The sequence below is a fragment of the Micromys minutus genome (assembly GCF_963924665.1).
Source record: "Micromys minutus genome assembly, chromosome: X".
In the NCBI taxonomy this organism is placed as follows: Eukaryota; Metazoa; Chordata; class Mammalia; order Rodentia; family Muridae; genus Micromys; species Micromys minutus.
In genome coordinates, this window is record NC_137970.1 from 125,301,918 (window position 1) to 125,328,033 (window position 26,116).

At 35.3% G+C, this 26,116-nt stretch overlaps 1 protein-coding gene and 1 pseudogene across 2 annotated transcripts in view; one reads left to right on the top strand and one right to left on the bottom strand.

The window, feature by feature from the left end:
- GABRA3 (gamma-aminobutyric acid type A receptor subunit alpha3) overlaps positions 1-26,116 on the bottom strand; it is a gene marked incomplete at both ends in the record, with an annotated part of 207,401 nt that overhangs the window by 18,263 nt on the left and 163,022 nt on the right. The window contains 2 exons of the mRNA XM_080909995.1: positions 895-1,047; positions 7,467-7,610. Of these exons, the coding sequence (XP_080766121.1) occupies positions 895-1,047; positions 7,467-7,610 (297 nt within the window). The remainder of the gene's footprint in view (positions 1-894; positions 1,048-7,466; positions 7,611-26,116) is intronic.
- Positions 15,684-16,798, top strand: LOC308415807 (protein Spindly-like; annotated as a pseudogene). Its single transcript has one exon. The product of its transcript is annotated as a protein Spindly-like (transcript).

Sequence of the window (26,116 nt, forward strand, 5' to 3'; positions counted from 1 at the left end):
ACATGGAAAGGGGATAACATTATAATGTAAATACATAGAATATCCAATAAAAAGAAAATAAACCTTGCTATTCCTCTACTTCAGTAACATCTGAGCATATCATGTAACAGACAGCTTCCACCTGGATTTTTACAGAAATTTATAGTGAATCTTCAGCCCACATGATTATTTCCTGCCTCTAAATAATTTCCTCGTGACTTCTATAATGTTGTACCTTTCGTAGTGTATTTACTTTCTCTTTCTTTGCTTCCATCTCCTCCTGGACCTGACCCAATGTGCTACTTCTTTCTGAAACATCATCTACCATTGATGTAACAACATTGTATAGCTTCAAGATACTGGTAGAAATGCAGATGCAACACAAAATCAAATCCTAGGGTTGAAAAATGGTCCAGTGGTTAAAAGCACTTGTTCCTTTTACAGATGACCTGAATTTAGCTCCTATCACTAACATGGTAGCTCACAGCCATCAATAGTTCTAGTTTTAGGCAGATTTTACACCCTCTTTTGACTTCACAGGCACCAAGCATGTGCACATTGCACATACATACATGCATACAGGTAAAACACTCATACACATAAAATAAATCTTTATATGAAAATGGTACCTTATAAGACCCAATCTACTTCTCTGATTTGAAAATAATAAATCTACCCTTGACTTTCTATTCTCTGAACTGTTTGTGTATTTTTTACTGGAGACTCTATTTCTTCCTGGTTCCCAGGACAAAATGAGATAAGGAACATTTGAGTAATTGTACTACCTCATCATTTGTATCCTTACTCCCTGTTAACAAAATCTTAGCATCTGATGATGACATTACTGCCACTTTTCCCCATCTACCCCGACTATGCAAGTGTCATCGCCTCCATTCTCCATGAAGCAACACTTACCAAAGACTGTGCGGGCAGGGACAGATTCTCTATTAAGCCAGAAAGATACTTGTGACAGAATGACAGTCATGATACATGGTAAGTAGGTCTGGATGACAAAGTAGCCAATTTTTCTCTTCAGATGAAAGTGGGTTGTCATGACGACATATTCTCCTGGACAGAGAATAAAATTAGACAGCACAGAGTCATACAAACACTGTTAAAGCAACTTGGGCCACAATTCTGTTCCCAGAGATCCTCAATCTTATATTCAAGATTTCCTAACACCTTCCTAACTCTTGAGTTCTAAAGCAAATTATGAAATAGTATTTTGAGTGTGAAAAATACAGTAACACTATGCCATAACAACTTGCTGAAAGCAAGTCTGATTAGTTTATTTAAATTGTGTTTTCATTTAAATAATGAGAAATAATGACATTTTATAAAGAAAGCACTTACTGTATAATACATACTCATGTAATAATTTATTACAATTTTAGTATTCACAATGTCCCTGTAAAGTAGGAACTCCTGTTGTCCTCATTTTACAAGTCAAAAAAGCCTGCAAACAACAATGGTCCAAACACCTTGCACAGGTACCCAGCTAGTAACTATGTTATTCTACACGCATTTCTTGATTAGAACCAAAAGATCACATGAGGCCTAAAGAGAAGGATCACTTATAATGAGCATGCACAGGTTCCTGTGGAGGACTCTGGTTTAATTTTTGGCACCCACATCAGGCAACACCTGAAATTTCGGCTCGAAGAGAGCTGAAACTCTCTTCCTACCTCTGTGAGAAACTACATAAATGTGCTAAACATACAGACAGGCAGACACTTTCATGCATATAGTATATAAGTTGCTGATATGTGACAAACAACTATACTAATTTTTTATTCTATTAACATCAATCAATAAATATTTGCCTTTTGTACTTTTAGTAGCATTTGATATAGGTGAACCCTCTGTTTTCCATGAATAGCAAAATCAGACAATAGTGTGATGTATCCTCAATTCAAGCACCACTAAGGATTGCCATCTGTAGACACTATTAACAGGCAAGAAACCAATTCTCCTTCACTATCTCTAGAGATTATTAATCCCAGCAACACTTTGATTTCAGATTCCTAACATCCAGATCTGAGAGACAAGAAAATTAGTCTGTTCTAAGCTACCCAGGTAGTAATAGCTTGTTAAAAAGAACATGTGGTTCCCAACTGCAGCTAGATCTAGATATTCATCCAGCTATTTGGTTTAACTATTTGGGTATTTAACAGGCATTTTGATATTTTACTTTCTCTATTTTCTATTCTCTTCCAAACTGAACTTGCCAACAAATTATCCCACTTCAAAAGCCGGTAGCTTTCAGGTATCTGAGACCAAATTTAAAATATTCAACATTCTCTATCATATTCTCCCTCTGTCTCTCTATTGTATTTCTATATGACTTTCTTCTTCCTTCATTTTCTTATTCTACCTTCATGACCTGTATTCTCTACCTCTGTTACCTTTACTTCACTCTCTCCTACTGATAAGGAGTTTAGAATTTAATTTTTCCAAGACTTGGACTTTGATTAGCTTGACCATATTTCCCTGACAAATTCTAGTTTCATAGTTCTTAACCCATATTATCAAGAATATTTTCAATTCATATGAAATATCTAATATATAAAATATAATTGAGAATTTGGTTAAGTCATTGTTTCTGGTGGCTGAGTAGTATTCCATTGTGTAAATGTACCACAATTTTTGTATCCATTCATCTTCTGAAGAAAAATGGCTGCATCTAGAGAATATCATCCTGAGTGAGCTAACCCAGTCACAAAAGAACAGACATAATATGCAGTCACTGATATTGGGATGCTAACCCCAGAGGCTTGCACTCCCCCAGAAACAACTCACAGACTGTATGAAGTCCAAGAAATAAAGAAAACAATATATATATATATATATATATATATATATATATATATATATATATATATATACAAAACAAGAAAACTTTGACAATTTCCATGTTGGCGTTTTGTTTTGCATGTACTTTACGCTCATTGTAACTATTAGGTTTTCAATGCATACTGTCAAGCCCTTGAAAAAATCAAGTACTGACTAAAAAATATATTCACAGAGTTTTATGTAAAAATTATTTTAATATCTGAAAAAAGAGTACTGACAAAAATGTATAATTTTAAACAAAAATGTTTAAAATCTGTACATTTATCTTTGTTTTGTAAAATAAAGTCATTTAAAAAAAATAAAATATAATATAATTGATATATTAATATCACTGTACACTATTTAATAGTCATGGCTGTACTCTATGAATCTAAAAATCAAGACAAATTTTCTTGTATTTATGAACTATTTATCAAATCGACCATTTGTTTGAAGTGCTGAACATATTTTCTTCAAGCTTTTCTCTCCTTACTTCCTTATTAGCCAAATGGAAACCATCTCCTTACTGAGAACTAAAGGTTTGGACTGTTGAGGAGCCATCATTTATTTCTGCCTTTATATTTTTTCAGATTATCTGGGTCCATTGGAAAAATACAAGGGAAAATGAAAGTCTACTTTAAAACATTCACAGATGTTTAGCACATTAATCCACTGTATCAAGTTCCTGGCAAGTTCTTTTCAAATATATAGCCAGCACTTTCTATCATCTCTCCGTATCTGTTTTCTGTCAAAATCAGAACTCAGCTTTCCATCACCTCTCACCCTCTCATCCAGTTTTCACTAGTGAGCTACATTTGTTTTGGTTTGTTTTTAGCTTATTGATTACCATCACTGTTGTGTGTGAAATAGCAAATATGATGCATATTTTATAAATAATTGTTATGTATTATTCAAGTCAGAACTGTAGAACAGCTTGCCAAATTAATGTTTAGGTGGATTGTATGTTTTGTTCCATTGAGTCTCTATTGCTGCCTTTCTTTGTGGACTTGTATATTTGTTTTTATGACAGATGACTGTACGTAACAAATTAATTCAATCTACACAGAAGGTAGTTTTCCATGTCTTAAATCTATGTTTGGTATTTTTTATCTCTCTACATCTCTACAAATAAATTTGACAAATTATTAGATTAATTTAATTTTCTAGGAGGATAATTAGGATAAATAATTTAACTTTTATGTTTTTAGAAGTTTAAATTTTTTATTACGGTATCAGTTTATTGCAATTGTTTATGCTATCTCTCCATGTAGAGCAGTCCAAAAATAGAATGAATGAAAGAGGCATAAAAAAACACAGAGAGGTGGAAATTAAAATCCTTTGTAGGTTCTTTCTACAGATAAATGACTAAACTGAAATAAATGGTGCGCAGTACAGAAAAAAATGCAACCACAACAAAAGATAGTTTTTAATATTCTTTTGTGTGTGTGTGTGTTTCTTTTTTGTTTTGTTTCAACTTCTAAAACATTTTTTTTAAATCTTAATTATGAGAAAAGAGCTATATTTGTTTACTATTAGTCATTTAACAAACTTATTTTCTCAAACTTCTGGTCAGAAATTTGTGGAACCTTAATATTTTGATACCCACATACATCATTGGCTAAAGCTGCATTTTTCTGGTAATTGTAAGGAGGAGGCTGCCAGCACTTCTTTGTTTGTGACCATGCTTTACTTCTTTCTGACTGGTTTGCACTTCATGATAAACCTTTTGTAATTATGCTGATCCTACTTGTATAGTCCAGGATTATGTCTTTCTTTAAATACCATCTTAACCACTCCTTTTATAATCTAATATTCTCACAGGTTCTGAGATTAGGATGTGCCATCTTTAGGGTTCATTCCCACCATTCAAAACAACTGAATATACTTTTAATCTAGAAATAAAGAATTCAAGGAAACAAAGACATATTTATTCCAGTAGAATGGTTTATGATGAGTGAAGTACACTATGTACTTATATACTTGACACAAATAAACCCATATTATATCTCTAAAAGTGAGGAAAAGGTGCAATATAAGCATATTTTAAATATGGAGGGAACTAAACCATACATGCCTAAGGCATTGAATTTGTCTGATCCACGATTTTTAATGCAGAGACCTAGAACAACAGTATTGCTTACCTCACAGTGCTGCTCAAGACTAAAATGAGTTAATACATGTTTATAGTGCTATGTCTAGTACATGTCACATGCCAAGCAATTAATCATTAGTAATGTCATTATCATGCATGCATTAATTTCATCATTGGTAAGAAAAATAAAACAAGAGTTTCCTGATGCATTAGTTTGCTGAGGCTGCCCTAATGAAGTACCAGGTATTGGATATGCTAAAACAAGACAAATGTATCATCACCTCAGAGGTCTGAAATGAAGGCTTACTAAGGCCAGGTTCTATTTAGAACTAGTAAGAGACTCTTTCCTCTTACAAGTTTCAACTTCTTTGCAAGCAAACTTTGATATTTCTTTGCAGATGGAATGGCCTACTTGATCATGCTTACTCTTCATAGGAACAATAGATTACATTAGTGCAATATGACCTTATCTTCAGTGATTATATTTATATTACATTATACCCAAATAAGATCATATTCTAATGTGGTACAGTTAACACTTTGACGTCTTTAGAGAAAATAATTGAATCCATAATTCCAGTTCTCTAAGGACAAAAGAAAACTTAGGTGCTCACATAGAGGTAGTAGGAAAAGAATTGGTTAAATTTTCAGAGCCGCAGTTTGTCAACATGTATTATTTTCAAAAATGTTCTGTCTGGATCATAGGCAGATAATTACACTGCAGCAAAATGATGTCTGGAAAAGGAGGGTCTACAGAATATTGTTTATAGAATTAGACACAGGGCATAATGGTAGATAATTGATTAAGTAGGCTATGAGCCCTGCGCAATGCCATTACAAATGAAACTATTATTTTGCTGAGTTTCAGCAAGGAAATGCTACAATTTCCACAAAAAAAAAAAAAAAAAAAAAAAAAAAAAAAAAAAAAAAAAAACCACAAACAATTGTCAAGAATTCTCTGGCCTTGAAAAAGAGAATTTATTATTTTACTTATATTTAAAGTAACTAAAACAAGTATTAATGCCTTTATTATAATTGCTAGTATATTGTTACTGATTTTATGTGCGTGCATTTTGCTTAGTTCCTGAACATCTAATGACATGAAAACTTTGTAAAAATTGTAATACTAAAAGTAGATAAAAATATAAAATAGAATAAATGGTATGAGTCCCATTTATTTGGAACCATTTTGAACCTTTCAGTGTTTTAAAATGCCATTTAATTACATTTTTGAATTGCTAAAAATGCAAAAAGAATTCTGTATATCAATATATATCAATAAATGTGCTATAATTTTATGATTCTCTTATTATAGATTTTTAAATTTTTATTTCTATGTTTGTGTTTGTCTGCCTATTTCCTTCACCCTTTTTCCACACCATCCTCTGCGTATGTGTGTATTTTTGCACCTATATGTGGGATATGATTGTGGATGTTTGTGTAGGCCAAAAGATGGTGTCAGATCCCCTACAATTGGAGTTACAGATGTTTGTGAGCCACCATGTATATCTTGGTAATTGAACCCAGGTTGTGCTTAAGAGCAGCCAGTTTTCTTAACTACTGAGATATGTTTCCAGTCCCATAATGACATTTTCCTAAACATGCAGTTGAAGAGTTGAACTGTTACTCTGTATCTTGGGGGAACTGGTCTCAATCAGTATCAATACACAATCCCTGAATTCTCAGGTTTCTTGCATAAAATCCATGATATGTATATAAAACTTATGATTTTCAGCTCACTATCCTTTAAAACTAAAATGTCAGATTCAATACAAATACTATATATTATAGATAATGACAAAAAACTTCTACACATGTTTAGTATACAATTAATACAAATTTGCATTCCTCATTTGATTAAATCTGTAGATGGAGAGCCCATGAGTACACTAAGTTGGTTGCATCTGAATTTCATATGTTGGCTTCTCCAGGCATGTTTTACATTCCTATTACGAACATGTGTTTTCCATATAAGGTAGTTTAAACTGTGGGAAAAGATCTTGGGCTACTTCAGTAGCCAGTAAGACAGATTTTCAAATTTTAAAATTTGAAAATATGTGGTTCAGAGGGAAACAAGGACAAGCAAAAAATTTACTAGTGCAGAATACATTTCTGGGGATGGGACCTCCATAGTCCTGGGCAAAAGCATTTCCAGTGTGTTATACTCTCCGCTGGGCCCTGAAGTAAAGGGCAGACAAGATGGCATGCTATAACATCACAAAGTCATAACATATATCTTAGTAATGAAAGAATGACTATATGCCCAACTTCATCAATATTTGTGGACACACAAAGATCAGTGTTTGAAAATGCCAAAAATATCATTCCTCAAGAGACATCAGGGCTCTGGGTTTTAGAGAGACTTAATAGCTTCCTGCTTGGGTTCAAAGTTTGACTCTGACACTGGTTAACAACATGGGATAAATTATTGAATTCATATATGCTTCAATTTTATCACTGTAATGGTATTCAAAACTGTTTGTAAAGATTAAATAAGTTAGAAATATAATGTTGGCATATGGTAAAGATTACATAGAAATGGAATAAACAAGTTAGGCAATACCTGTACTAGACCGAATTATCTCTGTCCCAACAACATGGCCAAGCAAGTCATACTGATTGAGGCGTGAACCATCCTGAGCTACTTCCACAGATTTGTTCTTCCCAAGAGTCCAAGAATACATTACTTCAGCTTTGGTATAGGCATCTACGGCAGAGGGAGGTAAAAAGATGTTTAAGGGAAAGGAAAATCATTTCCTATAATGCTTAACATGTATATGATTGAATAGTATTTAATTTAATACAGCTTCCATCCCAAAGGTTTCTAGATACATTTTCTGTCTTCCATTAAGTCCAACCTTCTATTTATCCATCTACTCCTCTAATAAATACTCACTACTTATTATAGCATGTAGAACCTATGTGAAATGAAACCACAATATTTTGTTACTTTAATGACTGACAATGTTCTAGACTGATGTCTTTCCTTTTCTTGAAGGAAAGGATATATACAGATAGGGAAGAATAAAATATTCTCTCACTCACAAATGTCAAACTCAAAAGAGGCAAGATCTGTGGAAATATGCAAAGTGAGTGAACCAGAATGATAATAAAACATAAACTGCCAGGAATATAATAAAATTTTCTTTAATTAATGATGAGGTAAGTACATGAAATTAAGATAATAATTCAAACTAATAATATTTAGGTTAAAATAATAATCCAAATTAAAATAGAAATAATTAATGATCACAATTTTCTAAAATATTTATTACCACTTAAGTATGCAAAGCAGAAATTTCACATGTTTTCTTTTGTACCAGGTTGTCAATGTTTTCTCTTTGACTTGAAATTAAAGCATCAAATGCAGAATTTTGTACAGATTAAAAAAGATGTGAGATGGCATAAAGATAAATAATTTTTGTCAATACCATAATGATGAGTTGATTCCTTTCTAGAAAAAGACACATCTTTCTACATTAGATTTCATATTTAGAGTAATACCCTGATTTAACTCAGGTGCCTAGGTTCATAAAGGGAAGCTGATCACCACCACTCCAAGTTTTAAGCTCTCTTTTGATAAAGTCTATGATGAAAAGTATCTCCACCTTATCAAGATAGCTACTGTGTCTTTAACATGCTCTAGTTACATAGCTTACCACAAAGCAAAGAATTTCTGGTGACTCTTCTAGTAAAACAACATAAACTCTGAGTCTCTGCAAAATTGTGCAATACTAAATATCCTAATCATAAGTGAGTCTAGAATTAACACATGCTCATGTACATTAATTGTGATCTATGTACATTATATCTTAGGACTTGCTTTCAAATACTTACGTAAACCATTCTATGATTTATTTATGATGAACAATATGCCAAGAACTCAATGATATCAAAATTCTCATTGGCACCATGACCAAATATGTATAATTTTGTGTCAGTTTTATACCTTTCCTGTTATGTGCATCTACAGAAGATTGTATAAGAGGGGAATAGGGATGGTGATGGCTCAATTGGAAAAGTACTTGCCACATAAGCATGAGAGCCTGTGTTCAGATCCCTGATCAATCGTATAAAAAGCTGGGTGCATGCCTATAGCTCCAGTGTTAATAGGGTGGAGCTGGATAACTACTTTGTCTAGCTAAATCAATACGAGCCACATTCACAGAGAGACACAGAGAGTGACTGAAGAAGACATCCAGGGCCAATGTGTCTTCTACACATGTGCAGGCACACACACAATTTTAAAGCTGAAAATGTACAAGAGATTTAACTTTTTCATACGAATAACCCCACAAAAGGTCTCAATTAGTAGACGCATTTCTTAAAACATTTATTTTACATTTATGTTTATATGTATGCAAGTTTGTGTGCTCATACACACATGTGCACATATATCACAGAGTACATGTAGAGGTCAAAGAACACCTATTTTTAAGGGGAGCCAGCTCTCTCCTTTCACCATGTGAGTCCTGGGAATTGAACTCAGGTTGTCAGGTTTGGAGGCAAGTACCTTTGACTACTGAGCTATCTCATAAGCCACAGTAGATACTGTCATACATTAATAATACATGTTAAAATATAATATATCAAAATATATAATAAAATATAATAATAAATATTTTGATGCCTAGAGTTTCCCAGTATCAACACGACTATATGTGCTAAAACATAAAGCCTATTGGACTTCAGCCTACTTTTTGCAATTTAGATCTTAATCATACATCTTTCCTTGCGCTAACATCCCATCATACTAATCTATGTTTTCTTTTTCCAAGGATTCAGGTATCTGTGGTTAAAGTAGTCCAAAATATTAATGGAAAATTCCAGAAATAAAAAGTCCACAAATGTTAAGCCATAAACCCTTTGAAGTAACATGGGGACTCCTTTGGGGACTATCTATTACTCACTTAGTCACTTCCTTTGTTCTCAGATCAGTTATTATAATGCTTGTGTCTCATGGAACCTTATAAACTAGCCTGACACCATTCACTTCATCTCAGGTCATTGGGTAAGATTATTATCACAAAAAGTGAAAGATCAAGTACAGTAAATAATTTCAATTATTCTCCTATTAATAGTTATCTTTATTAATCTTCCACTTCATCCAGTTTGAAAAGTCAATTTTTCCATGGTTATTTATGTATAAAGAAAAACTATGTACACACAATTTCACAGATTCTAACTCCTAGAAATTGTCTCAAAATAAATTCCTCCAGATAAAAGAGGTACTATATCTTAATTACAGTTTCCTATAATAAACTCCATAATTTTGTATGTGAAGCTCAACTAATTATTAAAAATACCTCTAGGCATATCTAAAATAATTTCCATTTCTTTAACTCTCCCATTTGTTTTGGAGCACAGCTGTCTCAGTATACCTTTTAATTTTTAAGCTCTGATAGATATATGAATTATTTCAATTGCTTCTTAAGAAAGCTATTAATAGCAACTTACATTAGACCCTATATTCAGAGGGATTATAAGGAATGTGTGAGCCCATAACAATCATGTGCAAGAACAAGTCACCACACAGCCTCAGCAGGTTGTAATCTTGTTAGATTTGAGCCTCATGTTAACAGATCATCCAATTTCATAAAGCAGTAATAAATATGGAAACTTAAAATTCGGCAGCTGGGTTGGCAACCAGCAAGCTCTAGGGATGCTCTTTTCTCTTGGCATGCTTCCTTGTCTCCACTAATGCTGTGGTTCCAGGTGTGTATATCTAAACTTGAATATTTGTGTGGATACTGGGAATCCAAACTCGGGTTCTCATGTAATCCAAGTACTTTAGTCACAGAGCCACCTCCTCAGCCTTTGAAGCATGATTTTTAAAAAGGCAACAAACACTGTATGGATCAAATACGTTATATATGCATCTCCAATTTGAAACCTCTCTTCAAGAGACTTATATCTATAGATGATGATGGTCTGTTGTGATTTAGATTTGGAAAAATAATTATGTTGCTTATAATGTATCTAGTACTCCCATTGTAGCTCTTTAAACCATTATCACAGAAAAGAGAGGGGATATTTCTTATAAATTATTTTATGCCCTTTTAAAAATATGTTCTGATATATAATCATATGAGTATAAATATGCATATGGCAATGTTCTTAGTTGAATGTGATTTTACAGGATGTTAATTTCTTATCTATTGGCTTTTAAACAGAAAACATCAAAACTACTGAGTAGCAAAACTGTAAAGATACAGACAGATGTGTCTTTGCTTAGGAATAGGTATACTCTAGGCATATGAAGATACAGACAGATGTGTCTCTGCTTAGGAATAGGTATACTCTAGGCATATGTACTAAATAGAGAAGGAAGTAGATAAAAAGACAAAGCAGAATGTTGACCATGTAATGTTTTTCAGTGAAAGGTAAGTTATAGATGATGTTTTAACCCTAAGAAAAAGAATACATTTCTTGGTAAATTTCTTAATTTAAGCTGACTATGTAGATCAGACATTCGTGAATGCTATAGCTCTCAAAGCCTGACATACGGCATTTTTCTCATATGTAGATACAGTAGGGGAAATGACACAAAAAGAAAAGGGGGCTATTATAGAGACAGGAGAATGGGAGTGTAGAAGGACAATCAGAAAAGAAGTAAATAGAATTAAAGTTCATTATATGCTTATATAGAAATATCAAATTGCATCCCTTTACTTTGTACAATTACCACACACTAGTAAGAAGCCAGAAGTTTTAATACCCACCAGGGAGCTTGCTATTTTCTGAAAGAAAGAGAGACAGGCAAACAGTTGTGATGCAATTGTGAGCATAAAAATATTTGCATCTTGGTGGGGGAGAAACAAGTAAGAGTTAACTGAAACTAGACGTGAATACCAGGGAAACTGTTTTTATAATGATACTCTTCAGGTTTCTATGATCTTTGTGTTGATCCCATGGTTTTTCATTGTTGTCCTATGAACATGTATAGTCTACTCAGTCTGTATAATGTTACACATGTGTATATTTTCAGGGCTGAGCATTACCTATTGGATTACTAATTGATGTGTTCTTTCTCAGAGAGGACTATTTCTCCAGATCTCAGCATTCCATGGTTACCTGTAGTTTTTTGGGTATGGTTTAGGCCTGTGGGTCACCACTTTCATCCACTTCATCATAGGCATTGGTGCTGCCCTTGTTCAGCTCATGTTTATGCAATAATGTTGGTGACACTATGGAGATTGTTAATAGAGTTGTAGAGCCCATTAGATGTTACATCTACAAAACACACCTAAGGTTCAGGGAACATTGTGGAATAAGGAAAAGAGGACTGAAGGAGCCAGAGGACTGGGGAGTTTTTATGTGACACTGCGTGTCCTAGTAATTCTGAAGTTGCAGTCTTTTGACAGCTTCATTAAATTCTCTCATTGCTTTAATGTAGGAGTTATGAAAGCAAAGGTTGTCAGAAGAAACTTCAACAGAATGATTTAAGAGTTTGAATCACTCACTCCTTCTTGATGTGCTCAATTTCCTTCCAGGACAGTGTTCCTTAATTTCACCTGCTATATCCTTCATGCTGGTCGTAGTCATCTCTTCCTTAGTCTTTGAGCCTCTTCTCATCTTTCTTTACAGTCATTTCTTTGTTAATCCCACCATACCATTCAGGGAGATGACAGGTAAATTAAATCCCCACTCTGAATCTTTTAGAGCACTTAGAAATGAATAAGTTTTAAATGTGTACTTTTCTATCAGAATTGAATCTTATCTTAGTGATAGGTACACAGATATTGTTAATTTGACTAAGCCATTGTTGTGAAATCAAAAGAGGGAAGAAGCTGACACACTAAGTCAAAATTTTTGAAAATGTCAGGAATATTTAAGACTTACATGATCACAATCTGTCTTAGTTACAGTTTCTATTGCTGAGATGAAACACCATGACCAAAAAGCAAGTTGGGGAGAAAATGAGTTATTTGACTTAAAGTTTCTTATTATTGTTAATCATAAAGGAAGTCAGAACAGGAACTCAAGCAGAGCAAGAACCTGGAGGCAGGAGCTGATGTTGAAGCTATGTAGGGTGCTGCTTACTGGCTTGTCCCCATGGCTTGCTCAACCTGCTTTCTTATAGAACCACTGGCCCAAGAATGGCACCACCGGCAATGGGCCAGGCCCTCCCACATCAATCATTAAGAAAATGCCTTACAGACTTGCCCACAGCCTGATCTTATGTAGGCATTTTCTCAATTGGGGTTCCCTCCTCTTTGATGACTCTAGCTTGTGTTAAGTTGACATAAAACTAGCCAGCACAGAGGCTAACATGAATGATGTTGTTTTCCTGACTTCTTTCTCAGTCTGTTTCTCATTTGTATAAGGAAGGTTACTGGTTCTTTTTGTTGTTTCTTTGTTTGTTTGTTTGTTTTACACTGAAGTCTTGTATTCAGCATCTTTAATGAAAGCGTTTATCAGCCGTAGGAGTTCCCTGGCAGAATTTTTAGGTCATTCATATATACTATCATATCATCGGCAAGTAGTGATGCTTTTATTTCTTCCTTTCCCACTTGTATCCCAGTGATAACCTTCAGTTGTCTCACTGCTCTAGCTAAGACACAAAGTCTTAACTTGTCTTGTTTTTGATTTTAGTGGAATTTGAGTTTCTCTCCACTTAATGTGATGTTGGCTATAGGGTTGCTATACATTGCCTTTATTATGTTGAGGTATGTTCCTTCCAACCCTAGTCACAACAGGACTTTTATCATGAAGTGGTGTTGGGTTTTTGTCAAAGGCCTTTTCTGCATCTAATGAGATCATTATGTTGTTTTGTCTTTCGTTCTGCTTTATGGTGGATTACATCATTTTGAGTTGTGTATGTTTAACTGTCCCAGAATTTCTGGGATAAAGTCTACCTGAACATGGTGAATAACTTTTTGTTATGTACTTGGATTCAGTTTGCAAATTTTTTTATTGAGAACTTTTACATCTATGTTAATAAGGAAAACTGGCTTGTAAATCTCTTTCTTTGTTTTGTCTTTATGTAGTTTATGTATTAAGGTAATGTGTGCTCATAAAAAATAATAGGCAATGTTCTTTCTGTTTCTATCTTGCAGAATAGTTTGAGAAGTATTGGCATTAATTCCTTCTTAAAAGTCAGGTAGAATTCTGTGTTGAATCTGTTTGGCACTAGGCTTTTGTTTGCTTGTTTGTTTTTGATGGGAGACTCTTTCTATTTCACTAGAGACTATAGGCCTGTTTAGTTGTGTATTTGATCCTGATTTAATTTTGATGGGTGGCATATATCAAGAAAATTATCCAATTTGGTGGGGAACAGGTTTCTAAAGTATGTCCTGGATTTCCTTGGTATCTGTTATTATATCTCCCTTTTCATTTCTAATTTTATTAATTTGGATTTTCTCTCTGTCTTTCAGTTAATTTGACTATGTTTGTTGATCTTATTGACTTTCTCATAGAATCAACTATTTATTTCATCGGTTCTTTGTATCTCTTTTTTTGTCTGGACTGACTTCAGCTCTGCATTTGATTATTTCATGCCATCTCTTCTTTGGGGTGTGATTTATTCTTTTTGTTGTAGAGCTTTCAGATGTGCTGTTAAGTTACTAGTATGAGATCTCTCCAAGTTCTTAATGTGGGCATTTATTACTATGAACTTTCCTCTTAGTACCAATTTCTTTGTGTCACATAAGATTGGGTATGCTGTGTATTCATTTTCATTGAATTCTAGAAAGTTTTAATTTCTTTATTGCTGCCTTGACCCATTTTATTTTAAATTTGGTAGAAAGTTGTTCAGTTTCCTTGAGTTTGTAAGCTTTGTTTTTTCTGTCATTGTTGATATTCAGGTTTAATGATGGATATCATTTGTGGTGGTCAGATAGGCTTCAGGGTGCTATTTCAATTTTCTTATGTCTGTTGAGACTTGCTTTGTAACCCACTATGTGGTCCATTTTTGTGAAAGTTCCATGAGGTCCTGAGAATAAGGTATGTTCTTTTATGTTTGGGTAAAATGTTCTGTAAATATTTGTAAGGTCCACCAGGTTTATAAAGTCCCTTATCTCCAGCATTTCTATGTTTAGTTTTTGTCTGAATGACCTGTCTATGGGAAAGAGTATATATATCTCTCTGCAAAGGTCTATATGTGATTTAAGCTATAGTAGTGTTTCTTTTGGGTGCCCTTGTGCACAGATATTTAGAATTGCAATATCCTCTTGGTGGATTGTTTGACTTACACTTCTATATCATAGTATACCATCGAAGGAAATCAGGATAGGAACTCGAACAAGGAGGAAACCTGGAGGCAGGCACTGACATAGAGGCCAAAGAGGGGTGCTGATTACTGTCCTGCTCAACATGCTTTCTTATAGAATCCAAGACAACCAGCCCAGGGATGGTGCCTCCCACAACAGGCTGTGTCTTCCCTCATTGATAGCTAGTTGAGATTAAAGCCTAATAGCCAGATCATATGCAGACATTTTCTCAACTGAGGTTTCCTCCTTTTAGACAGCTCTAATTTGTGCCAAGTTGGCATAAAACTAGTCAACACAAACTTACTGGCAGTTGCTCTGAGTGAATAGGATGGTTTTTCTGTGCTAAAGTGAATGAGTCTGGTCCCCCGGGGCCTCTGGACAGGCCTCTGGTTGCAGCAGCGAGAAAACATGATAGAGTAGGTTGGAAATAGAAAACATGGAGGCAGATATAACAGGTCTTCAAAATAAGCTCAAAGCTTGTGAAAAGGAGCAACTGAACACTTCGCAGCATGGCTTTCAGTTAATGTAGAGGCAGAAATGATGACAAATGAGAACTATGACCAAGAGAAATGAAGCTCAAGAGTCACATGTTAGACAGTTTGAGCTGTGAATGTGAAGCTGTGAAACATCAAATGAAAATGCACCTGGAGCAGTTAGAAATGCAGCTACGCAGAAGCCACAGGCAGGAAGTAAATGGCCCGGAAAATGAGTCAAAAAATCTCAAAGTGGAATTCGATGAAGTGAGGCTTAGTAACCAACAGCTAAAGCAAAAGCAGGATCACCAAGAGGAACTTCTCTTTCACAAATCCTAAGAGCTCCAACTACTATCTGAGCACTGTGTGCTCAATAGCATGTCCTCAGACTGAGTTAGCTGAAGTGGAAGGGTGAAGAATGCCTTCGGTGAACAGGTGAGCAAACTGCAGTACAAACAAGAGCAACTAGAAAAAGAGCAGCAAGAGAAGGAAGCAATATCTTACTATAATGCTTTGGAGAAAGCCTGCATAGAAAACCAAGATCTGCAGGTACAGATGGGTCATGTACTTCATCAAGCCTTGGATCCACACAACAAACTCTGTGTTTGCAGAGGTGGAGGGTGGCAATGGAATACCAGCCCAAATTGATGAACGTCGAAAATAGCAGTCACTAAAGAAGCAAAATGCATTCTCTAGAGACAAAATTACTGAAATGAAGTTACAAATCTCCGTACTGCTGAGAATGAGGGAATCTCAAAGCAAATTTGAGCAGCAGGAACAATCTGCCATGCTGGAACAGAATCATGGTGAAATACAACACCTTTTAGGTGAAATCAGTGATCTGGAGAAATTGTGAATTTATATTGAAGTATGGAATCTAAGCCTTCTGCACCAGCCAACCCTTGTACCCTAGAAGACAACACCTGTTATACAGACTTACTTCAGCTGAAGCTTGATAAACTAAACAAAGAAAACATGGGAACACAAAAGCATACTGTCCATCCAGTGACTGATTACATTATTCAAAGAGCCAAGGGACCCTGGATATTCAGTAGAAATGTTTGCAAATAAAACATATGGGTGAAAGCTAGCTTTCAGAAATTCAAAGTGTGGACATGAGAGCTAGGCTAGATGATTCAAAACTGAAGTATAAACCTGAAGAGATCATCGAAGTACCTGTCTCAAAAAGAATCATGAGGTTCTGTGGTTGAATATAACATAACCATCCCAGAAGAAAAAGCTGCTGTCATTGCCATTGAGAAAGAAGTTTCTAGATCTCCACTTATGAGAGAGAGAGAAGAATGAGGCCTGTCTTAACAACTTAAAAGATAATACTGTGCAGTGAAAACAGCCAGCTCTAAAACTATTCATCTAACTGGTCTCTCCTTACAAGAGCCTGCCTTTGAATACTCAGGCAAAGAAGATGAAATGTGTGAAACTTGTGGATGATCCAGCTAACACTGAGTCCTTACTAGAGCAAAGTGGGAACAACCTGAGTTCCCCCAGGTTAACTGAAGAATCAAGGCTTCAGACAGAAGTAAGGGAAAGGAAAGAGACTATAAGCAAATTGTGAGAAGGTGCTTGTAAGAAATCACACACTGTCATTTATGTGTCCTCCAAGTCAACTCCAGAGACCCAGTGCCCACAGCAGTAGTAAGGCATTAAATGGTGAGTCTTGCCAATGATCATTCCTATGTGTGGGACACAGTTCTAGAGCATTTGCATAAACCAGTGCTAAGACCTGGTGTTCTCATGTCTCTGTGAGCAAGAATTCAGATGTGGCCGTGAATATGACTTGGAAGTTCCTTAAGTGATGATCCCTCTCAGCACTGTGAATCACAGGAAACAAAACACCAAACGGAAATGTTATAATTCAAAGCAATTTGCTACATTGTATGTGGATTTCAAAAGCGATGTGATGAATAATCTACCTTTAGAACCAAACATTGGAAAATAGAACACTGAGGTTGCTAATTATATTTTTCTTTGTACATCTTTATGGACTTAGATTTTCCCTGCCTTTGTAAAAATAGTGAATATGGCTTGAAATATATATATATATATATATATATATATATATATATATATATATATATATATATTATTAAAAAGTGTTTTAAAGGTTTAAATCATGTATTAAGTCATATATAGAGACCTTTGTGACTCAAACATACTAAATAATTTAGAATTTTAAAATAAAAAAGACTAGTCAACACAAGTGACCCCTTGTCAAGGTGACACACAGACACATACATCACTATTGGAAAACATCCCTTTCTTTTCTATCCATCCCCAAGACCCCACATTAAAATCATATATATAACTTTAAAATTACCACAATCTTGTTAAGCATAATTGCCATAATATTATTATTTTTTGGTGTGAGTATATCCCACATTTTTACTCCACCCTGATGGGCCCTAAGGTAGTTTACTATGTGAATGTATTACAAAAAGTTCTTCTACAGATGTTATTTATATAAATATTTTGATAAAGATAAACATTTATATTTTGAAATATACTGATGACAAGAAATGCAAAGTTTTTTCAAATGTATATGCTCAGTACTGTGATGTGTGACCAATATTCCCTATTATTCTACAAATCAATATTCTTATTATACTTCATGAGAGTACGGTTGCGGTTGCTCTAAAACCTCACTCATAGATGAAACTTTCTGAGTTTTTCATAATAGTTACTTTACTGAATGTGTAATGGTATTTCTTTGCTAATGTAGCCATCAACCTCTCCTTAAGTCCATGTGTGAAAGAGAAACAGAGAAAGTCGGTATCTTGTACGTTATTAATTTATCATTTTCCTTTTCTAATAAAGTTTTTTCATTGCTTTCTAGAGATTTTTAGGGAGTTTTATGTATTTGAATATTTGGAAGTTTTTTTCCCATATGGTAAAAAACTTTCTTAGTGTCTTTTTTTTTTTTTTTTTTTTAGCTTTAGGGCTTTGCTTGTTTTGAGACAGAATCTTGCTTTATAAACCAGGCATCCTGGAACTCACACTGTGGAGCACTGGCTTGCCTCAAACTCACATCAGTTTGTCTGTGTCAGATTCCTGAATGCCAATGTTATAAGCATGCAGCACACTCTGCCCTACCCACCATGCATTTTTAGTCTCTTAGTGTTTTGATAAGTAGAAATCTTTAATATTTAAGGTATCCCAATTATCTTCTCAGTTTTATGGTTAGTGCTAGTTATGCCTTTATTGGACTAAATACTCCAAATCATAAAGATATTCTCTTATCTGAAAGTTCTGAGTTTTTCCCTCAAAAAATTTATTGGATATTCTTTGTATTTACATTTCAGATGTTGTTCCTTTACCCCAATCCCATCTCCCCTCCTCCTCCCATTGCCTCCATGAAGGTGCTTCCTCTCCCAATCACCCTCTCCCACCACAGCACCTTGGCATTTCCCCTACACTGGGAAAACTAGCCCTCATTCTACCAAAGGCTTCTCTTCTCAGCAATGTCAGAAAATGCCATCTTCTGCTGCATATGCACCTGGAGCCATGGTTCTCTCCATAATAACTCATTGGTTGGTAATTTAGTCCCTGGGAGCTGTGGTGGGTTTGGTTAGTTGATAATTTAGAATTGCATTGCTTTCCTCCTCTGGTTCCTCCCAAATAATGTCCCTCAAACCCTTCCTATGTCTCTCCACAAGTTGACAGTCTCTTTTCCTTTATGCAAAGTTCCAATATATCTGGGTTTTATTTTTGTATATATTTGATATAAAATGAGAGCCTAAGATCTCTCTCCATGCCTCATTAATTCTATGCTATTTATCTTTGTAACTATAGTTTCAAGTGGATTTATTTCATTGTGAATTCTTTGGATTTATTTTTATTCATGATTATTCTTATTGAAGAATCATAAGTATTCTTAGCATCTTAATATTACCACACAAACTTTAAAATCAGCATTTTTTTCTTTGCATTTGTCATACTTTGTGTCTATGTGCATCTGGAAACTTCAGATTAATAATTTTCATCAGTTTTTAAAGTTTCTTTTCTTCCTTAAAATATACATCTGTAAAATTCTTATAATAAAAATTTTAAATTATATATCATAATTTCTTCTACTATGTCCTATATGATTTTACACTTTTATGTGTATTTTTTTCTGTTCTTTTATTTTTCAATTTTTTTGGTACTTATTCTTTAGCTACTTAATCCTGTCTTCTGTTTCATGTATCCATGAACTATGAATTTTAGATGAACTTTTCTGCCAATAATTGCCAGTTTACTTTTATGTGTAGATGCTCAGTTTCTGTACACATTATCTATCCTTTCTCTGTTCTTCAACACAGTGCCCATATTGTGTTACATGTGTATTATGTGGTCTTATGTATATGTACATATGAGTGCATATGGAGGTCAGAGGTTGACACTAGGTGCCTTCCTCAATCATGAGGCACATTACTCACTTTTAGTTAGGGTTTCTTACTGAAACCCAGTATAGACTCACCAATTGGCTTATACTCACTGGCTACAGAGGTCCAGAGACCCAGCTGTCTCACAAGCCATCATTTGCTCCATACTAAGATCATGGGTGTGTGTTACTGCATATTGCCAACATTGGAAAGACCCTGTTCATAAACTCTGATAACAGACCTCTGTGTATGTTGATATGTAGCTTGTAGATCTTGTTTTAAGGACATACATCACTACTTATTCATATCTAATGATTTTATTTTATTTAAGTCCAAACATGGTTCATGAAGAGTTTATTGGTAGGAAGCCACATTTCTAACACAGAGGCTTCATCTTGCTCAGAACTGCAGAAGACTTATTGTTTTATTTCCATAAAGGATTAAGATAGACTCAATGTAACTGCACTTCCCTTATATTACCCATGAAATATAATTCAAGACCCCTTCTGTGTTAGAAGACTCTGGAGGGTCTAGCTGAGGTGACACTCTCACCTCTATCTAGTGATTTCATTCTTATGCACACTGGGGATCCACATGGCTGCTGTGGTATTTATGAGGCCCAAATGCAATGCTTTTACAACTTGAAATCTTTTTTTCTGAAATGCTACTATAGCACCTAGAACACTGTTTGCTCATATGTCTGCATCATTTGCCTCCTTGCTTTGTATGTCACTTTTTTTGAAAAAAACAAAGATAAATGTACAAATTTTAAGCATTTTGCATAAAAGTATACGAATACATTTTTGTCATTGTTTGGATTTTTTTTAAGGTTTGATACTGTGCAGTGAGGTCTTACTAGTTACGATAAGCATAAAGTATATCTAAACCAGGATGTAACCCGGAATTAGTCAAAGTTTACTTGGTGTGTAAGGATTGAGCATAATGTTTTTTTTCTTTTCCTTTTTCTTTTTTTTCTCGAACTTCATATAGTCTGTGAGTTGTTTCTGGGGTGTTCAGAGCTTTCTGGGGTTAGTATCCCATTATCAGTGACTGCATATTATGTCTGTTCTTTTGTGACTGGGTTATCTCACTCAGGATGATATTCTCTAGATGCATCCATTTTCTTAAGAATTTGGTTAAGTCATTGTTTCTGGTGGCTGAGTAGTACACCATTGTGTAAATGTACCACAATTTTTGTATCCATTCATCTACTGAAGGACATCTGGGTTCTTTCCAGCTTCTGGCTATTATAAATAGAGCTTCTAGGAACATTGTGCTGCATGTATCTTTGTTGTATATTAAAATGTCTCTGGGGTATATGCCCAGAAGTGGAATAACTGGGTCTTCAGGTAGCACTATGTCCAATTATCTGAGGAACCACTACACTGATTTCCAGAGTGGTTGTACCGGTTTACAACCCCACCAACAGTGGAGAAGTGTTCCTCTTTCTCCACATCCTCGGACCATCTGCTGTCATCTGAGTTCTGGATCTTAGCCAATCTGACTGGTGTGAGGTGGAATCTCAGGGTTGTTTTGATCTGCATTTCCCTGATGGCTAAGGATGTTGAGCACTTCCTTAGATGCTTCTCAACCATTCAATATTCCTCAATTGAGAACTTTTTGTTTAAGTTTGTACCCCATTTTTTTAAAAAGGTTGTTTAATTCTCTGGTGTCTAGTTTTTTGAGTTCTTTGTATACCTTGGATATTAGTCCTCTATCTGATGTGGGGTTAGTAAAGATCTTTTCCAAATCTGTTGACTGCCATTTTGATTTCTTGACAGTCTCCTTAGCCTTACAGAAACTTTGCAATCTCATTAAGTCCCATTTGTTAATCTTTGACCTTAGAGCTTGAGCCATTGGTGTTTTGTTCAGGAAATTTTCTCCTGTGCCTATGTGTTCTAAGGTTTTCCCTACTTTCTCATCTGATAGTTTCAGTGTACCTGGTTTAATGTGGAGATCTTTGATCCACTTGCACTTGAGCTTTGTACAAGGAGATAAGAAAGGGTCTGTTTTTATTCTTCTGCATGCTGAGTGCCAGTTGGACCAACACCATTTGTTGAATAGGCTGTCTGTCCTTTTTCCACTTAATGTCTACGGCTCCTTTGTCAAAAATCAGGTGACCATATACGTAAGGGCTCATTTCTGGATCTTCTGTTCTATCCTTTGATCCACCTGCCTATTTCTGTACCAGGACCATGCAGTTTTTAGCACAATTGCCTTGTAATATAGCTTGAGGTCAGGGATAGTGATTCCCGAAGATGTTTTCTTTTTGTTGAAGATGGATTTCACTATTCTAGGATTTTTGTTATTCCAGATTAAATTACACATTGCTCTTTCCAACTCAATGATGAATTGGGTTGGCATTTTGATGGGGATTGCATAGAATCTGTAGATTGCTTTTGGTAAGATGGCTGTTTTTAAAGTGTTGATCCTTCCAATCCATGAGCATGGGAGATCTTTCCATTTTCTGAGATCTTTCTTGATTTGCTTCTTTAGAAGTTTGAAGTTTTTGTCATAGAGGTCCTTTAATTGCTTAGTTAGAGTCACACCAAAGTATTTCATAATTTTTAGACTATTGTGAAGGGTATCTTTTCCCTAATTTCTTTCTCCACATGTTTGTTCTTTGAGTAGATGAAGGATAATGATTTGTTTGAGTTAATTTTATATCCAGCCACTTTGCTGAACTTGTTTATCAGCTGTAGGAGTTCTCTGGTGGAATTTTTGGGGTCACTCAAGTACACTATCATGTCATCGACAAAGAGTGATGTTTTTATCTCTTCCTTTCCGATTTGTATCCCCTTGATCTTTTTTTGCTGTCTAATTGCTCCAGCCAGGACTTCCAGTACTATGTTGAATAGGTAGGGAGAGAGTGGGCAGCCTTGTCGAGTCCCTGATTTTAGTGGGATTGCTTCAAGTTTCCCACCGTTAAGTTTGATGTTGGCTGTTAGTTTGCTGTATATTGCTTTTATTATGTTTAGATATGGGCCTTGGATTCCTGTTCTTTCCAAGACTTTTAACATGAAGGTATGTTGAATTTTGTCAAATGCTTTCTCAACATCTAGTGAGATGACCATGTGGTTTTTTTCTCTGAGTTTTTTTATATGGTGGATTACATTGATGGATTTCCATATATTAAACCATCCCTGAATCCCAGGGATGAAGCCTACTTAATATGGTGAATGATCTTTATGATGTGTTCTTGGAATCGGTTTGCAATGATTTTGTTGAGTATTTTTGCATCAATGTTCATAAGTGAGATTGGTCTAAAGTTCTCTTTCCTTGTAGGGACTTTGTGTGCTTTAGGAAAGAGGGTTATTGTATCCTCAAAAAATGAGTTAGGTAGAGTTCCATCTGATTTTATTTTGTGGAATAGTTTGGAGAATATTGGTGCTAGGTCGTCAATAAATGTTTGATAAAACTCTGAACTGAATCCATCTCGACCTGGGCTTTTTTTGTTTAGGAGGCTTTAGATGACTGCTTTTATTTCTTTAGGTGTTATGGGATTATTTAGATGGTTTACCTGGTCCTGGTTTAACTTTAGTATCTGCTATCTGTTTAGGAATTCATCCATTTCCTCCAGATTTTCCAGACTTGTTGAGTATAGGCTTTTACAGTAGGAACTGATGATTTCTTGAATTTCCTCAGTTTCAGAATTTATGTCTCCTCATTAGTTTCTGATTTTGTTAATTTGGATACTCTCTCTTTGCCCTCTAGTTAGTCTGGCTAAGGGTTTATCAATCTTGTTAATTTTCTCAAAGAACCAGCTCTTGGTTTTGTTCATTCTTTCAATGGTTCTTTTTGTTTCTATTTGCTCTATTTCTGCCCTAAGTTTGATTATTTCTTGCCATCTACTCCTCTTGGGTGTATCAGCTTCCTTTTTTTTTTTCTAGAGCTTTCAACTGTGCTGTCAGGTTGCTAGTGTATGCTCTCTCCAGTTTCTTTTTGGAAGCACTCAGAGCTATGAGTTTTCGTCTCAGTACTGCTTTCATTGCATCCCATAGGTTTTAGTATGTCGTGTTTTCATTTTCATTGAATTCTAGAAAATCCCTAATTTCTTTCTTTATTTCTTCTTTGACCTTGCTATCATTTAATAGAGCTTTGTTTAGTTTCCATGTATATATGGGATTTTTGTTGTCTTTGTTGTTATTAAAGACAAGCCTTAGACCATGGTGATCTGAAAGAATGCTTGGGAGTATTTTTATCTTCTTATATAGATTGAGGCTCGTTTTGTGACCAATTATGTGGTCAATTTTCGAGAAGGTGCCGTGAGGTGCTGAGAAGAAGGAGTATTCTTTTGTTTTAGGATGATATGTTCTATAGATATCTATTAATTCTACTTGTTTCATAACCTCTGCTAGTTTTACAGTATCCTTGTTCAGTTTCTGTTTCCATGATCTGTCCATTGGTCAGAGTGGGGTATTAAGGTTTCCGACTATTATTTTATGGGGTGCAATGTATTTTTTGAGCTTTAGTGGGGTTTCTTTTATGAATATGGGTGCTTTTGTATTTGGAACATATATGTTAAGGATTGAGAGTTCCTCCTGACATATTTCCCCTGTAATGAGTAAAAAGTGTCCTTCCTTATCTTTTTTTGTTAACTTTCGGTTGAAAATTTACTTTATTCGATATTAGAATGGCCACTCCAGCCTGCTTCTTGGGGCCGTTTGCCTGGAAGTTTTTTCCCCAACCTTTTACTCTGAGATAGTGTCAAGGAATAGTGGTTGCTGTTTCCTGCTATTTTTGCTTTTGTAGGTTGAATTGTGCCTGTGTGTCTTTCTTCTTTTGGTTTTCTTGCTTAGAAGTTTCCTTGTTTTTACTACGACATAATTTCCCTCATTTTATTGGGTTTTCCACCTATAATTCGTTGTAGTGCTGGGTTTTGGGTCAGATATTATGTAAATTTAGTTTTGTCTTGGAATATCTTAGTCTCTCCATCTATGGTGATTGATAATTTTGCTGGGTATAACAGCTTGGGCTGGCACTTGTGCTCTCTTTGGGTCTGCATGATGTCTGTCCAGGCTCTTCTAGCTTTCATAGTCTCTGTGGAGAAATCAGATGTGATTCTGATTGGTCTGCCTTTATATGTTACATGAGCTTTTTCCCTTACTGCTTTTAGCATTCCTTCTTTGCTTTGGGCACTTGGTGTTTTGACTATTATATGTTGGGAGGAATTTCTTTTCTGGTCCAACCTATTTGGAGTTCTGTAGGCTTCTTTTATTCTCATGGTCATCTCATTCTTAAGGGTAGGGAAGTTTTCTTCTACAATTTTGTTGAAGATATTTACTGTGTCTCTTAGTTGATATTCTTTGCCCTCTTCTATTCCTATTATCCTTAGTTCTGTTCTTCTCATTGTGTCCTGGATCTCCTGGACATTTTGGGTTAGGAGTTTTTTGGTTTTTGCATCTCCTCTGACTGTTTTGTCTATGTTTTCAATGTTGTCTTCTGGCCTCGAGTTTCTCTCTTCCATCTCTTGTAGTCTGTTGGAAATGCTTGCATCTGTGACTCCTGATTTCTTTTTTAGGATTTCTACCTCTATGGTTGTCTCTTTTAGTGTTTTCTTTATTGTGTCCATTTCAGTTTTAAATTCCTTCTTCCATTCCTTCATCCCTTTGGTTCTGTTTTCCTCTAGTTCTTTGAGTTCTTTGAGTGTTTTTCTTCTTTCTTCTTCAAAAGGTTCTAATTCTTTATGCTTTTCCTCCTGTTCTTGTTTAAGGATCTCTGTCAGCATCTTGAGGTAGGATTTTGGGTCTGAGTCTTCTTTTTTTGGAGTGTTTGGCATTCTTCTCTTTGCTGTGATGGGAGAGCTGGGTTCTAGTGTTGCCAGGTTGTCTTGGTTTCCCTGGGGTTTGTTCTTTCGCTTTCCTCTTGCCATCTTGTTGTCAGTGATTGGTTCTTGCCTTTCCCTTGTTCCTGGCCTATGTCCCTGGATCTTTGCTGTTCCTGGTGGCACATGATCCGTGTGCCTGTTCTGCACCCAAACGCCACCAGCTGGGAACAGAGAGCCCAATGCAAGGTTCCTGATTCCCTGGATCAATCTGGGCAGGGGTGCACTTTCCACATGCTCCACAGAGATTTCTCTGCCCCCTGGCTACTCAGAACCCAGATGTCACTTTTTAAAATGTTGTAATTGATGTATAATAAGAATAATGA